The following is a 17,068-nucleotide window of genomic DNA, read 5'->3' on the forward strand; positions in this document are numbered from 1 at the left end:
TAGATTCTATTACTCTTTGGATGCTTGAGGAAATATTCTTTGCTTCATAATGAATACATACTATACACAAAATTGAAATTGTGCTGAGACAGCAAACTAAATATGCTGAAGCAGGATAAAGTGAGACAGCTTCGGAATCTCTTTACATATCATTTATTTTTCAGTGAAAAAAAAATTGTTTGAAAAACTTCAACCTCTAATGTACATCTTGGAAAGGGAAGATAAAAAGAATGACAAGGAACACATTTGAAGTGAGCTATTGTCAAGTGGTTTTGACTTTGTTCGGATACTTATGCATTGGTAGAACCTCCCCTCATACTATGAACTTGTTTTCGCTCTTGAAAATACAGTTTTCCATCATGATTTGTGTTTTATTTTCTTTGAGCAATCATAGGACTTTGGGTGAAGGAAGTTGACATAAATGGACTATAGCTGATAATTTAAGAAGATGAATAACCTTGGTTGTCCCTTTTGTCTATATCCTTTCGTCTCCAGAGCTGCATATTGGAAAACAATTTATGAGGCTCCGGGTTAATTATATGCTAAATTTACCCTTGCAAACTTGGTTTCAGGTTTACCATTCTATCTTCTGGGCACTTCTGCTGGTGTCACGGACTTCCTTGGAATCTTGCACTTCAGGTGATACATCAGCTTTCTCCGTTAACAGGCTTGATAAACTTTTGCAGAACTGATCATTAATATATTTTGGTCAGTAGAAATTCATTATTTCACAGACATGATCAACTCTTAGTGAAGTCGTCGTACCTCTTTGTATTCTCTTAGCTCGCCTGCGGACTTTGATATTTCTATGACACAGTTAGTTGGAGCAACCTCAATAACCTGACATATGATAGATGTGTTGGTAAGGCTCTGTGTTAAGTATCTTGCAGTGGGAGTGTATGACAATTATTTTACCTCTGCTGAGAGGTCATAGTATGATCGGGAACATCTGGTCATCTTCTGATTTAGTTTCGGGTGCATTTTTATCTGAAATGGTTGAGCAAAAAGTCAGTAGTAACACAGAGAATAGAAAAAACCATATTGAGGAAGGACAGAAACAGATTTTACCCTGAATTTGTTCATCTTTTCAATTGACAGACTAACATCCATTGCTGCAGCCTCTATTTTTTCCAAGGTTTCAGTGACTGGAAGCTTGGAGCCAAGCCTTGTTGTCGTCTTCATGTCATCCTGTGCCAAAAGGTATTGTTAGTATTTGTACAAGAGAACCAAGGATGATTGTAGAAATAAAAATTCTAGGTTCTGTTTTAGGATCATGCCTGTCCTTCAAAAAGACCTGATAAATCTAGGTCATGTGACATTGCTATCAATTGAAAAGCATTTATGAAACTGGGCGATTTGGGCATCTTTGACTCCAAACCATTCTCCTGCTCAAAGAATTTCAGACATTTAGACAAAATTACAAAACTGTCTTGATAATTGCAGACATCTAGATATAATTATGAAACAGTGTCTTTCTACCATGTAGAAGTGGCTTACCTCAACCGAATCAAAAGCAGCATTAACGTCATCCAAATAGATTTTTTCATCAGACAGATATCCGCAGGAAGGTTTATAATCAGTTTGAAACCATGAATCCTCAGTGATCTCAAGTATTGTTATTCGCTGTTGCCGTTAAGGAAGAAGTTATTATGATGATTAAGTTTATATTTTCATATAGAAATGACATGTTTTCAGAATATACCTTTTTTGGACTTGGATTTAGTATCCTTGAGATCAGATTCTTCTGACTGTCTGTAAACCAATGAGGAAATTTGTATTCTGCTCCAGCAATCTTTATACAGAAATAGATATCAGTGGATATGAATTTTGGGATGAAAAACAAGTCAGATTCTACAAATATAAGCATACCTTTCTGTACAGAACCATGAGGTTACGATCATCAAATGGTAGATAACCAGCTAGTAGTTCAAAAAGGATTACTCCACATGACCAAACATCGGCTGCTGCTCCATCGTAGCCCTTATTTGCAATCAGCTGTTCACCAGAAGATGAACCATCAGAAGCTTGATGGAATTCATGTATGGTTTTATTTTAAACAAAAATTAATTCTTGTTTCTGCTGGCATTGCACTTTTCTTACCTCTGGTGCTACATAGCATGGCGAGCCACAGGCTGTTGTCAGTATGTCTCCAGGCTGTAATTGATTAGATTATGAGCTACAAATTAGTGAAACCATCACCCATTAAGTTAATTAATAAATGAATATCAGGAAATTAGAAAATTATATTTTTACCTTCCGCAACGCGCTAAGTCCAAAATCAGATACTTTGAGATTTCCTTTCCTATCCAGAAGCAAATTTTCTGGCTGTAGAAATTTAGCAAGATTATAGTTTGTCAATACCAACTCTTATGAAGAGAATGACTGGTGGAGAAAGTTAGATATATGGACCTTTAGATCTCTATGATAAACTCCTCTGTTATGGCAGTAGTCAACCGCATCAATTAACTGCTGGAAAATTTTTCTTGCCTCTGGTTCACTAAACTTCTTGACATATGACTAAGAAGAACATGAAAGATTAAAAATGTTATTAGAAACTATCTCCTGAATGGACTGTTTGAATCCAAGATTCAATTTGATGAACCTTACCAACTTGTCTGAGAGTTGCCCCTCCGATACGTATTCCATTACTATATAAATCTTTGTCTTCGTGCCAATTACCTGTATCAAACTCAATTTATCCGTGAGAAGGAAAAATTTCAGGGACAATCAAGAATTTTTATTAATCTGAAACTGGGAAACATACCTCATGTATACGGACAATATTGGGATGATGCAAAAGCTTCATTGTTCTTATCTCGTTTTGTACCTGTCGTTTGAATTTTGAACTGTTAGAAGTAACCAATTTAGCTTCATATACTTCTCTGCAAGGGAACAAGAATAACCATGAAGAAGATTGAAGATAGAGAAGGTTTAGAAATTCGCCTGACACTTGAGATCATTTTCCAAGACCATATGCTTGTCGATGATCTTGATTGCAACATATTGTCCATTGGTGGTGTCTACTCCGAGCTTCACCTTGGAAAAAGTACCTTCTCCGATTGTTCGACTGAGACGGTACTTCCCTATGTAGTTAGCATGTCCCATCTTGCAAGACTAACAAATCAGGTTCTTCTTCCTCTTCTTCTTCTTCTTCTTCTTCTTCTTCTTCTTCTTATTTCTGTTGTTGTTGTGTTCTTTGTCTTTCGTATGAAGATCTTGTAATTGCTACTTATATCCTTCTTGCAACATACCTATGTCAAATTGGCTACGATCAGACTAATATGGGGTCAACATCTCGTGGTTTTACCGCGCAACTGCCATACTTATGGCTCTTGAAAAGAAAATAAAGGCTTTTCATTTTTGTGTCGTCTGCTCCTTCCAAAGAAAGAAACAATGACCAGTTGGTTGCTGAGCGAGGGAGTTTCAGCTTTGAATGGAGGTTGGACGATTGATTTCAAATTAAGACAAGGCCATCTCAGTTCAACGGCTCCCAGGCGCGGTTTCTTGTGGGTTCCACATAGAACAGTAGGTACAGCCACGTCTGCTCACCTGGCCAAACCTACATTGTCCCCGCAATGTCTTCCCATATTATTGGGCCACGTTATGGTAAAATTAAGTGGGACACGTTTTATATGGATAAATTAATAAAAAATATGGATAAAATGAGACCAGAAGAAAACCATTAAAATATTTTTGAATATTATATTAAATGTACTTTCAAATATTAAGATATGATTCAAAAAAAATTTAAGGAATATTTTTTGTTCATGAAAAATAAATATTATTTAAAATAAGAGCATATATTATTGTAAAGTATTGGTAACTTTCTTTTAAAGTTTCAATTTTTATTTTAAGTGGCGTATGTGTGCAAGTTTTGTCACATGACAGAATTAGATATTGATCATGTGATTTGTATGGGTCAAAGAGGAGACTTGATCTGGCATTCATCTGCTCATTTATTTCTTCAGTGTTGATTAATTAATTTATTGTTTCTTAGAAAGCACGTTTTTATATATGTTGGCAGGTGCAAGAATGTGGTTGATGAGCATTGCTCTCACAGCAGCTACCACTGAGAGTTAGATCCGCTTTTACATACAACTAAATAAACTTTTTACTGTATTTTTTGACTTGAGGTTTTATAACACTTGGTCTATGTAATTCCAAGGTCATATGTAACTATGAAGACAAGGGAGGATTCTTTCTATAAATTTGTATATAATCTAGGAATAAGAAAAGAGAAGAGAGAGAAAGTGATACAAATATCATTCTAACACTAGATAAAAATCAATGAGAATACTGTATACGTGAGTGTGTGAGGATTGATTATGATCACACATACAGGCATTGAGTTCGCATAATTGCAAGTGTATTTTATTTTCAATAAAATTATGTGTACCTATTTTTGATATATAATTTATGTACACAGATAAAGTGTTATCATGTGATTGAATGTTTCTTTATCATATGATGACACATATTTTAAAATCACCTAATTACATTATGACACATCACTGTGTATATGAATTGTGTACTAAAAATGGGTACACATAGCATTGCTCTTTTATTTTATACATGCATTAATTATACATGGGCATTGAAAACATGTACATACATAACATACTACAAACTATAAATTCCACAAGATTTTTAGATTTGAAAAATACTATATCTTCATCTTGGAGTCTTTAAGTTAGAATCAATTTGGTTTCTCTCTCTTGATTTTCACCCTTAATGTATATCAACTTCAATATCTTCCAGTTGTTTCCCAAAGTTTGAACTTCATTTGTATTGTTCTTTCTGCGTGCACCCATTTGCCACAAAATTTGTTTACTATTATTATCACAAGTCAGCAAAGGAAAGATCTTGAGTAAATATTAAGTTGGTATCTATGTATGTATGTGTAAATGCATGAGTTCAAAATGACTTAATAGAATGACAAAACCAATGAGTTGTTATGAACAAGTTCATTTAAGATGACCAATGTTGAAGATTTAGATGTGAGGCTTGTAAAAATATACAATTAAAAATTGGGGATATTGAATTTTTTGCCCCAAAATGGGTCTATCTATACATTTATACCCTTTTTTTATAGTCTAAACATTTTTACCATTTTATACGCTGGAATATCTAAATTATTTATGTCTTTAACCTTATAAACACAAGGGAGGGAGAGTTGAAAATTTCATTGTAGAATTCACATATCTTGCAATGATTTTACAGCAAAATCATCTAAATTCAAGTCAGTCTTGATTCAAACCCTTATATTATATGTTTTCTTATTCAACAATTAAAAATCAAATAATGTATGATTGATTTATGTTTATGACTTTATGTTAAATACAATTTTATTGTGATTTCATATTATGATATTTTTTAATGTTGTAATTTCATGTTATTGTATTGTTTAATGTTGTTATAATGTAATTAGCATATTGATGATTAAAATTAGGAATGAGTTAACAAAGATGTATGTCTGGATCAATAAACATAGGAAGTAACGCCAACTTGTTCTTTTGGACTAAATCCCACATAAAATTAACACAGGTATTTTATGTTTCAGGTTTAGTTGAAGCCGAAAATGGAAAAAAATTGCATTTAAAATTCGCTATAGAGAGCAATGGATTTCAAGTGATAATAATGTGATGAAATATATTGGTATGAATAAGAGAGGGATATACATTGACACAAGTGTTGATTTCAAAGGATTTATAGTGAGAATAAGTTATCATTTAAGACTCAATCAAAGTCAGTTAAATGTGCACATATTTACCCTAAGTGATGTGGGTCTAATAGAGATTGTAGACAATGATGATTTGTAGTATGTGATGATCGAAGTAAGAAGTTTACAAGAATTGATCAAACTTTGTGTTACCAAAAGTTCAATTGAAGGAAGGGACAATCAGTAAGCTAAAAATGTTCATAGGGAAGAAATGGAAGATCATCCGATAGACAAGCACAACCACAAAGTTTCCAAAAGTTTGGTGGGAATTATGGTGAGGATTATAATGACGACAACGTGGATTAAGATTATGAAGTTGAGGGTAATAAGAATGATGACAATGATGATGAATTTTTAGGGTTTGATGATGACATGTATGGTGTACCAAACCAAGACATTGGCATAAGTCAAAGCAATGCTTATAATGACAAGGCTGAATGTAGCACAAGATGTCATAGCTCATAAATATTGGAGTATATCCAATTCACATCTATAATCCAAATCTGTTTTAATGGGTTCTTAAGCTTGCAATTGATGTTAAGAACATAGGTATTAGTAATAAGGCAACACAAAGAGAAAATCATTTGCAAATAGTGGGTTTTTATAATTCGAAGATAGAATTGAAAGCACTATTTCAAACATATATGTTAAAGACTGGAATTCAATAGAAAATCAGTCACTTTAATAGTATATAATATGAGATTAAGTGCATACATCCATAATATAAATGGCAAGCATGAGCAATGAAAGAGGAAGATGAAGATTATTGGGTGTTACGACGTATGGACGAGACACATACGTATCCATGGGATCAAATTTTGCCACATCATATATTGGTTAATGCAGAGTTATTAGGGAACACTCTTAAATCAATATTTGTAGTTGATCACATTTATCAATTGAAGAAAATTATTTCAGACATAACAAACAGATAGAAAATCGATATTTCCTGCACACAAGTTTGATATGCCAAAACATATGCACTAAATACATTACAAGAATCTCCAGAAGAGTCTTTCATTCTTTTGTATAAGTATTGTCACAATTTAGAGCTAAAAAACCCAAGAACCATGACGCATATTGATATTAACAGAAAAAATATGTTCAAATTTTTCTTTATGTGTATGGGTTGTTCAATCAGAGGGTTCAAATAATTCTATCACCCAGTAATTTGCATTGATGTTTCACATTTAAAGGGAAAACATCTTAGGTCTCTTTTCATTATTGTTACAAAGGACACCAATAATCAAATTTATCCACTCACTTTCAGTATTGGGCATAAGAAGGGAATCGATATATGGACCCCATTTTTGACATACCTACATATGTGCATTGGTGATTTATCAGATTTGACCATTATTTTTTATCACATTCATTCAATAATTATGTCAGTGGTGAATGTACTATTTAAAGTCTATCATTGGTTTTGTAATTATCATACAAAGGGTAACATGTGTATCCAGTTCAAAAAAACTAAATATATTAAAAAATTATTTTGAAAAATTGCTAAGACATATCGTCTTAGGGACTTCCAAACTACCATGAGTAGAATTACCTAAGTATATCCTACTGCGACAATCTATTTAACAGACATTAAGTATGAAAGATGTGTGTATGCCTACTTTGGAGGATAACAATACAACATTATGATGACTAATATTATTGAGTCATTTAACGCTTTGACATAGACTGCTCACACTTTGCCTCTCACCATATTAGTTGAGTTTCTGAGGAGCACAATACAACTTTAGTTTTTCAATAGACAAAATTGGTTTAATGTTTAATTTTTTTTTTTCATCGAGTCATTAGTTGTTTTAACAGGTAAGAGATCTCACCCGTTAACACCATAGGTTAAAAACAAACTTGTTGGATATATGCTCAAATCTACCAATGTAGTGGTTAATTCGATCAACATGCAGTAATACAAAGTTGATGATTCACGACAACAGGTATTCATTGTGAATATTCTCTACCAAATATGCGATTGTGAAAATTTTCAACTTTTCCAATTTCATATACACATACTGCAGCCATTACAAGATATAATAACCTCTCAGACTGTGTAGGATGGGTCAGTGCATATTACTCAACAAAATTTTACGAAGGGTGTATGAAAAATATGTTATTCCATTAGAGGATCAATCAATTTGAGCACTATCTAATATGCTTGCGATATATCCTCTAGCGATGGAATAACGACGATCTAATTGTCCTTCCAACCATGCAAATAGACCTTCATAAAGAGAGGAAGTACGGCCACAAACCTACAATCGATGTCATCAGCCTGACCATAATAGTTTAAATTATCAAAGTCTAGCTCCAGTGCTAGTAGTTACCTCGTCCGATGCATCAGGTAACAAACAAGGATGAAGTTGTTGTAGTCACGTTGCAACCCATCTGACCGAATAGATTATCAAATTTAATTTTCTTTATGGACTTGTAATGTAATTTTAAGTTCATATACATTGTATGTTTAATTTATCTTTTGGTTTTTATCCAAATTTTAATGTATTAATTTTGTGATGGATTATTTTCCAGCTCTTACATGTACGAGATGACAATGGCTCAAAAGCAATGGAAACCTAAGGGATGGCCATATAGGTGGTGGAAACCTACACCAAAGGGTTGTCATAGGGATATAAGGGAGTTGAGACCTAACGATGGAAGACCGAGAAGATCTAATGGAGGCTGCCTGAAAGGTAGCAGGATGACTTGACATGACATCATCCTTATCATTCAATTGTGTTGACTCGTTATCCGATAATGCCTCTGGTGTCTATTCTCCTATAAACTCCAAAGTCCGTATATACCACTCGGACTCACGCTTAATCTTAGTAAGACATAATATAATTGTAATCACCTCTTAGAACATAAAGAAAATTTATATAAATTAATGAAATAGAAGATGAAAAGATAAAATATAAATTTATCAATGATCAACTTATCGAAAGAGTATCCCAAAGTATCCATATGTCATCCTAAGTTGGCAGTACAACAATCCTTCACTTCAGCATACGGAGGACTTGATCATCTACTTCCAGACTGACATAAAGTGATATATTTTTAATCATCTCGTAAATCAAATATTACACAATATACAACATTTATGGTTAGTATTTACAATTGTTAATATGAATTTTAGCTTTATGGATTATGCGTTTCTTACTTGGAAAACAATTTGGTATCCCAAAACATTATAGCTAAGTAATGTGATTGGACTCATGTAGGACAAGTTATGTTCTAAACAATAGTGATATTTGCTATGTATGTCCTTTTGCATTGAATCAACTATTATGTTTCATGTTATCGTCTCCTATGGGTACCGATTAAATACATCTAGATCATCAACTAAATGCAAAAAATCATTGATTATTTTTGTTTTATTGTCTGCCTTTAGTAGTCTCGTAAACGTTGAAAGCAATGTCATTAACTTCACAACGTTCTCATTATTGTCTCCCCAAATTCGATCACCAACTGCTTGATTAATGTCCTCATGGGATAACAACTTGTTAATACCTAAGAAGTATTTATTTTTCAATCAAGGCGACCCCATAAAATCAACATAGTTAGACACCTTTATGTCATCCCCAAAAATTAGACTAGTGATTAGCACAAACTCAACAATGTTAAATCAAAACTTAAGACCGTTTAATTTTGAACCACATTTCTCTCACTAGGTCATTGCGGTTAACCATATGAAGTAATATCACGTGCGTCAAACGACACTAAACCTTAGCTCCACCAAATCCAATAAGTGTTTGAAACAAGTTGTCTGAAATATAGCTCTTTGAGTAATCGTTAGTTTGTTTCTAAGGACAGTCACGATGTCCATCTTCGTCCAAAGTGACATATGTATTCGATATTCATACACCTAATGGAATTTGTACTCCCTTCCCCAGTAGTTGATTGAAAAAGCCTAAAAAATATACTAATTCGGTTATTACATAAGATCAAACTCTAAACCCAAAAACCTGAAAAATATATAAGATCAAAGATTAATATATAATACAAAAATCCAAAAAAAAAAAATTTGGTTGGCGTATCCAAAAAAAATATATCAACGCCAATCGTTTAATGTCAACCCATTCTTCCCACACCTCTAGCAACCAACAACTTTAAACATGCCAAAAAAAAAGGGAAATTATTAAAAGAAAATAACTCGTCATTTTGCCATTATATCATCACTGTCAATCCAAGAAGTTTTGTCATTAGTCGTGATTGGTGAAGTTGTCAGTCAATTGTCACTCAAGAGATCGCTCTAATGATGTCTAAATTTTGATCGCTCTAATATCTTAAAACCTATTGGATTCTTCTTGTTCATTCACTCAAAGAAATGTGCTACATTCTTTTTCTTCAATCATGGGAAAGCAAGTCCGCCACTAGCTCAGCTTTGCTACACACTCATGAATTAGGTAGTGATAATAATAATATTCCTTTGCTGCATTCTTCTTCTTCAATCACAGGAAAGCAAGCTCGCCACATGTCATTTATGTTTTAATAATAATAATATTCTTCTACAAAAGCAGGTGTAATATGTCTTATGCTTTAATAATAATAATATTCTTGTCGCAAAAGTAGGTGTTGCTTTCTTCTTCTTCATTTACAGTAGCAGCAAAGCTTCCATGCAGTGATTCCTTTGCTATAGCGCGCATCAACAGGTAAGAGTAATTCTAGGTTTTTAAAATTTTTGTGGTCTATTTGTGAAACTAGCGCAAGGTGTGTTATATTTGTATAGGTAGACCCATTTTAGAGCAAAAATTTAATATCCCATTAAATAGGTGTTTTTAATTTCATTTATAGTCATTTATATTTTATTTATCACGTGAAAAAATTTTGGTATAAACTCACATCACTACTAAATAATTTAATTTTATATATATATATATATATATATATATATATATATACACACACAGACAACAAATTGTAGGGAGTATAAACAAATTGATATATTATTATGTGATTGAATAATTTTGAATCAACAAAATCAGTCAATCAAGTGATAACTCAGTTTATTTATATGCATTATAACACTAATAATAAATACAAATTTGTATACTAAAAGATGAAGTGTAATTATGTGATTGAGTATTAGTTTATCTTTGATTCAAAATCATTATCATGTAATATAGCAATATAAATTTTTATTAAAGTCTTGGCGTAAATTTTGAGTCATAATTGTGTGTGCCCTTTTGACAATAACTCTCAACTCATTTTAACATTTGTTAATTGAATTTATTTTTATGGATCAATAATACTACGTGGACTAACAATGAGTACAATTATTCGTACAAAAATTGATGTGTTATTATATAATTAAGTCATTTTAAATTAAAAATTAAGAATAATTAATCATTATCAATACTTATTATCAAGGTTATAATAATACTTTTTTAGGGATATTTAACATAGTAAACGAATTAAATGTAACAAATACGATGTGTTATCGTATATTACTCTTTAATTATCAAACAACAATTAAAATTTTAATAATCATAAGATAATTTAGTTGACATTTTATGAATACTGTCAATATTTTGAGGAAAAATAATATTCTTTGGTAATGCATAATTCATAAACATTTGTTATTTTACCAATCAAGTTGGCAGAAAAAACATTCAATTTTTTTCTGCTCAAGCTTGAGATTTTTTCAAATTGGTTAGAAACAACCTTCCCAACATAAAACTTCTATTTTCATAAGCATGAAAGCAAATTTGATTTGAAGTTTGAACCAATTGTTATCATTTTATGGTCCAATTATATTTGTTATAATTACATTTATTATAGTATTCCACTTTATATTTATATCTAAGAGACTATTTAGTCTTTAGTGTTTACTATCAGTAATAAAAACTAATCGAATTTGATTCAAATTTAAAATAATTAATTTAAAATTAAGTTTGGTTCTTTGGAATAGGGAAAAAGGCTATTTCCCACCCATTTTTTAGGCTTATCTCAAACTGATATCTATGAGAGATAAAAAATTCTTTCTCTCTCCTATGATTAAACTGTTGTCTAATTTCTCAGTTAGAGACAGTGTAAAATCGATATTTTACTGTTTATATTAAAAAGTTATAAAATTTATTACTTTTCACCCCCCTTAGGTTTTAGAAACTAATATTTCATCTTTAACTAAAGTTTTTAAACTTTGAAAGCTAACATTTTCACCCTCAAACCTAAGGTTTCCATATTTTTCAAATTATTTGACCTCTTTTTACACATTCAAACCTTCCCTTATATAAATCTTTATATATGCCATAATTATTGTTAAAGAATATTCCATGGCATAAGAAGATCGTGACAACAATCCTAAGTGTAATAAATTCGAAAGAGAAACCGACATAATCTGGGTTGGCTGCGTGAAAATTATTCCTTCTTATTTAAACTTTCCCAGTATTTCAAACCGTGCAATTGGTTTCATATTTATTATAAAATCGAAGAAAATTTGTTTATTTGTAGAAGAGGTTGAGCCTGGACAGAACTTAACTGGGCGCCGGCCGCCCTGTCAATTTTAATCTCTTCAAGTTTCTCTCAATACAACATCAAATCTCCTTCTGCTTGCCGACAACAATCACACTAGACGTGGCAAATACAAAATTCATTTCTCTTTAGTGGCCGGTTTCCTAGTTTAGTTAATATTCATCATTATCCCACTTCATCAATTTCCTTGACCATATTTATCTTAATAAAAAATTTTAATATTCAATGATTGAGAGGCCTAAAAAATTACTAAACGTTATATAATGTGGGTTCAAAATGTTAAGTTTCAAAATTGAGAGGTCGTGGCTAGCTAAGACCCAATTCTAAACTCGAACGTAACTCTGTTGTTCAAATTGAGGTTGATTTATGTATCTAAATATTAAATAATTCTTATTAATTTTTTATGTATAAATAATAGATATTAATATGTATAAATAAACTATAATATATATACATATATATATATATAATTAAATTATTTTAAATTAAAAATAAAATAATTAAAATACTTAATAAAATAATGACATGTCAATTTATTTAATTCTTTTTAACAATAATTCCATTATGATTTTAAGGTTATGCACTAAGAATTTTGATAAAAACTTTGCCAATTGAAAGAGAGTATGAGTTGCTTTCTATTTGTCCCAAAGCCATGCCCAAACGCCAGGAATTGATAAGTAGGGAGAAAGACTATTTCCCACCCATATTTTGATGCGTTTTCAAAATGCCACCCACGCCAGATGAAAATCCAGTTTTCCCACCCATGAGCCGTTAATGTGGATGGTTTCTGTTTGCATAAGGGTAAAATGTCCATTTTACCCTTGTTAGATGAAATGACAAAAATACCCCTCTATAAAATTCATCCCAAAATTGATGTGAGGGTTTTCCTTCACCCCCCTTAGGTTTTAGAAACTAACATTTTACATTACCTAAAGTTTTTAAACTTTGAAAACTAACATTTTCACCCCCAAACCTAGGGTTTTCAAATTTTTCAAAAAACAGCCTCCCCCCATAACTTTCAAAACTAGCAGTTTCACCCCCATTCTTCAACTTCATCTCCCGACGTCGTCTCCGGCGTAGTCACCTGCCTCCTCCTTCTCCTGGTGCGACGGCGGTGGTGGCCGAAGAAGGAAGAGATGAAGATCTCCTTCTCCTGGTGCACGGTGCGACGAAGAGACAGAGATCTCTTCGTCGCACCACCGTGCGATGAAGAGGTCTCTCTTCGTCGCTCCACCCAGACGACGAAGGATGACTCTTCGTCGTCCTTCGTCGCTCGTCGCGTCGTCCAGACTCTACGACGAAGGACGACGAAGCGTCGTCCTTCGTCTGTTCTTCCAGATCTGGACGATGAAGCGTCGTCCAGATCTGGGCGACGAAGGGTCGTCCTTCATCGTCCTTTGTAGTCGGAATCTCCTATTGATCGATTGCAGCGGCCGTCGGTGGTGGCCGGAGAAGGAAGCAAACCTTAGGGGGTGAAATTAAACTTTTCAAACTTTGAGGATGGGTTAGTTATTACTTTTTAAAACCTGGAGGGGGAAACGGTAAAATTTTAAAGTTTTAATGTTTTAAATAGTAAATGACGATTTTGCCCCTGTCCCTAACTGAAAAAATGGACGGCAGTTTGGTCATGGGTAGAAAAACTGGATTTTTATCTGGCGTGGGTGACATTTTGAAAACGCATCAAAATATGGATGGGAAATAGTCCTTCTCCCTGATAAGTATTGTTGACGCCACGTGTATAATAAAATGCCCAGAAACGTCACCTTGACACAAAGTTTTAATTTATATAAAATTATTAGGGTTTTTCTTCTGTAAATCTAATGTATTTAATAATTTTTATTAATGATTTATCAATGGTTTCGAAATTGCAACCCTAACCCTGAGTATTTATTTTCTTTTTTTAAACTAATCTTAAATATTTAATTAATTATATAACTAATATATTATTATATGATTAAATAATTTTAAATATAAAATAAATTAATTTTTAATTATATAATAATATATTATTTGAATATCTAATTATATATTCAAAATTAGATATATATAAAAAAAAATTTTTTTTTTTAATAACTAGTGAGCACTAGCTAATTTTGAAAATGTTATCAATTCAACATTCAAATTTATTGACTGATTTTGGTAAAAGTGTCATTTCCTTCAAAATTTAAATAAAATAATCGAACAAACAATCAATAAAAGATTGGCATTTGGGATCAAATTAAAAAAAAAGTCAAACTGACAAAGGTTAGGATGACATTTTTGAAACTAGTGGATGCTCACTGTAAAAACTCCAAACATGTGAGATGCGTGTGGTTTAGGAATTTTTTTATTATTTAAAAATAAAATATTATTTAAAAAAATTAAGTATAAATTATTATTATTATATTTGATTAAAATTAATAATTATTATATTTAATTGGATATAATAAAAAAATTTAAAATATTATTTTACTTAAGTATTTTGAAAAAAATTTTCATATTATTTATTATATTAATTAAAACTAAGAATTTTTTTAATTAATAAGTATAAATAAAATTGTAATAAAATCAAAATTATCTTAATAATCTTTTAATACTTAAAATGAATGTAATAATTAAATTATTCTTTATATTACTTATTCCATTACTATCGAAAATAACATATTATCAAAATTTTTTTTTACTAAATCAAATAAAATAATATTAATAATAAAATTTATATTATTAAAATAATATTTGATATCTTAAAGCGAACACCCCATAAAGGTTTAGTATAAAAATGCCTAAATTATTATACATTGTTATAAGATAAAATTATTTTTCGACCATACTTACAATATGATACAATATGCAGTATTATTCTTGATACATATTTAACTTAATAAAGGAATTAAATGTAATAAGTCCAAGAATTATTATTTTTTTAATCATCAAACAACAATTAAAATTTTATTAACCATAAAATAATTTAGTTGACATTTTATAAATATTCTCAATATTTTGATTTTGAGGAAACCTAATATCTTTTGGTAATACACAATTTATAAATATTTATTATTTTACACTTCAACTTGGCAGAGTTAATATTCACTCATATTCATATATATAATATGGTTGAATATTCTTTTCTTTTTCTACCGAAACAACCTTCCCAATATAAAACTAAATTTTTCTCCGATCATTTTATTTTGATAAGTATGAAAGCAAATTTGATTTGAACCAATCTTGATCATTTTATAGTCTTATTATATTTGATTAAATATAATTATCATTTACCATAACATTCCACTTCATTGATAGGGCTAATATTATCTGTTTAAAAATGAGTGTTAATTCAATCTTCAACATTCACTAGGGGTAACAAGGACCAATTTGATTTTGGTTTGAATTCAAAATAGTTTATTCAAAATTGAACTCGATTCATCAGAATTATCAGAGAAGAATCTCCAAAAGAAAAATAAATCACTAATGAGACAAGCTTTAGTACTACAACATTAATGCAACTAGAAGATTCAAAACCAAGTCAAACAACTATCCCAGATCAAATCCACCTCTTGTGTTCACTAATTTTTCAATCTAATAATATATAATGCATCATCAAATTACCAATAAGAACCTCTTTAACATATATACACACACACACACATATATGTATAATAAAAAAGATAGTGTTCATAATTTTGAAAAACCTAGCCTCTCTTAAGAATGATTGAAATAAATCTTTACAAATATAATAATAATGAGGCCAAAGGGCTTATTCTCACCCAAACTTTACTTTTTTTCTAAGTTTTTTACTCATTAACTTTCAAAAACCTAAATGTTTACTCATCTATTAAAATTTATTTTTAGGGTTAAAGATAATAATGTTATTTAGCTAAAAATATTAAAAAAGAACTAAAAATTTATCATATTTTCTCCTTTAATTTAAAAATCTGACAATTCCCCCCGTCGAAGGTTTGAAAAGTGACTATTTTCCCCCTATAGTTTCAATTTTTTTCCCTTGATTTTTCAGCGAGCTTCTTCATCGCTCTCTTTCTCCCAACAATCTTTCTCCCTCTCCGGTGCTTCCTCTTCCTCTAGAATTTGGTTGAAGCATTAGGATTTGGTCAACAAACTCCTAAAAGTAAGAAGAAGTTTGGTTGAATATTGGCACTATTTGGCTGACACCAGCCTTTCAACCAACGTTTCTCTTATCAACCAAAATCTACTAATTTCATATTGTGATATCATGTATATAATTTAATGGAAGAAGTCACTTTAAAGCAATGACATAGTATAAAATGTCTTTCATGCAACTAAGTAGAGGCTCCATAAGCAATAAGGTAGTCATGTTCCATCTCGCTAGAGTACCATGAATGCCTATTTGTTTATCATGAGATCTCGAGAGTGGATGGACACTTCATAGTATCAAATTCAACTAGATGGAATGATATTATTTATGATGCAAGATATTGTGAATCTATCAATGATATTATCAAATTAAGTCAATGAGCTTTATGGCATATCATTTTAAAATTGGAAATCATATCGTTAAGACTCTATTGGTCCTTGACAAAAAATCAAAGCCTTTAGGTGTCAAGGAGAGTAGTTGCAATGTTGAGAACTAAAGAAATTAACCATTCTTAGTGATAAGGAAGCAAAATTAATCAAGGAAACAATCTTAGTTGAAAATCAAGAGAATTGCCAAAGTCAAATAGGTTCATTCTCACCAAAATCATGCTTACAAGTGTGGAGTTAATTTACCAAATCAGGTCTACAATTAAGGAGTAATCATGGCCACAATCAAGGAGTTAATTTAGTATACAACTTGTACACTTGCTATTTCTTATCTTTGTTTTCTTGTATATATTTTTTGCCTTGTATTTTAGTTTTAATCATTAAAAATAAAAA

The 17,068-nt window shown here is 31.2% G+C and overlaps 1 protein-coding gene across 1 annotated transcript; it reads right to left on the reverse strand.

Moving 5' to 3' along the window:
• LOC123200015 (CBL-interacting serine/threonine-protein kinase 21-like) lies at positions 1–3,428 on the reverse strand. Its single transcript, XM_044615089.1, has 15 exons — positions 2,944–3,428; positions 2,765–2,827; positions 2,608–2,679; positions 2,410–2,517; positions 2,254–2,325; positions 2,101–2,154; positions 1,870–1,995; positions 1,703–1,792; positions 1,498–1,623; positions 1,278–1,385; positions 1,069–1,188; positions 916–987; positions 766–840; positions 579–688; positions 1–497 (listed from the first exon to the last, which is right to left on the reverse strand). Exons 1-15 carry the CDS (start codon positions 3,103–3,105, stop codon positions 476–478), a joined length of 1,380 nt encoding a protein of 459 aa, XP_044471024.1. The 5' UTR covers positions 3,106–3,428; the 3' UTR covers positions 1–475.
• Positions 3,429–17,068: the final 13,640 nt, after the last annotated feature.

Source organism: Mangifera indica, chromosome 17 (assembly GCF_011075055.1).
Source record: "Mangifera indica cultivar Alphonso chromosome 17, CATAS_Mindica_2.1, whole genome shotgun sequence".
In the NCBI taxonomy this organism is placed as follows: Eukaryota; Viridiplantae; Streptophyta; class Magnoliopsida; order Sapindales; family Anacardiaceae; genus Mangifera; species Mangifera indica.

Coding starts and splice junctions, on each gene's coding strand:
- LOC123200015 (XM_044615089.1), bottom strand. CDS start 3,105: ATGGGACATGCTAACTACATAGGGAAGTACCGTCTCAGTCGAACAATC. Junction 1,624..1,702: donor TAAATCCAAGTCCAAAAAAG/GTATATTCTGAA, acceptor TAACGGCAACAG/CGAATAACAATACTTGAGAT. Junction 841..915: donor ACTATGACCTCTCAGCAGAG/GTAAAATAATTG, acceptor ATCATATGTCAG/GTTATTGAGGTTGCTCCAAC.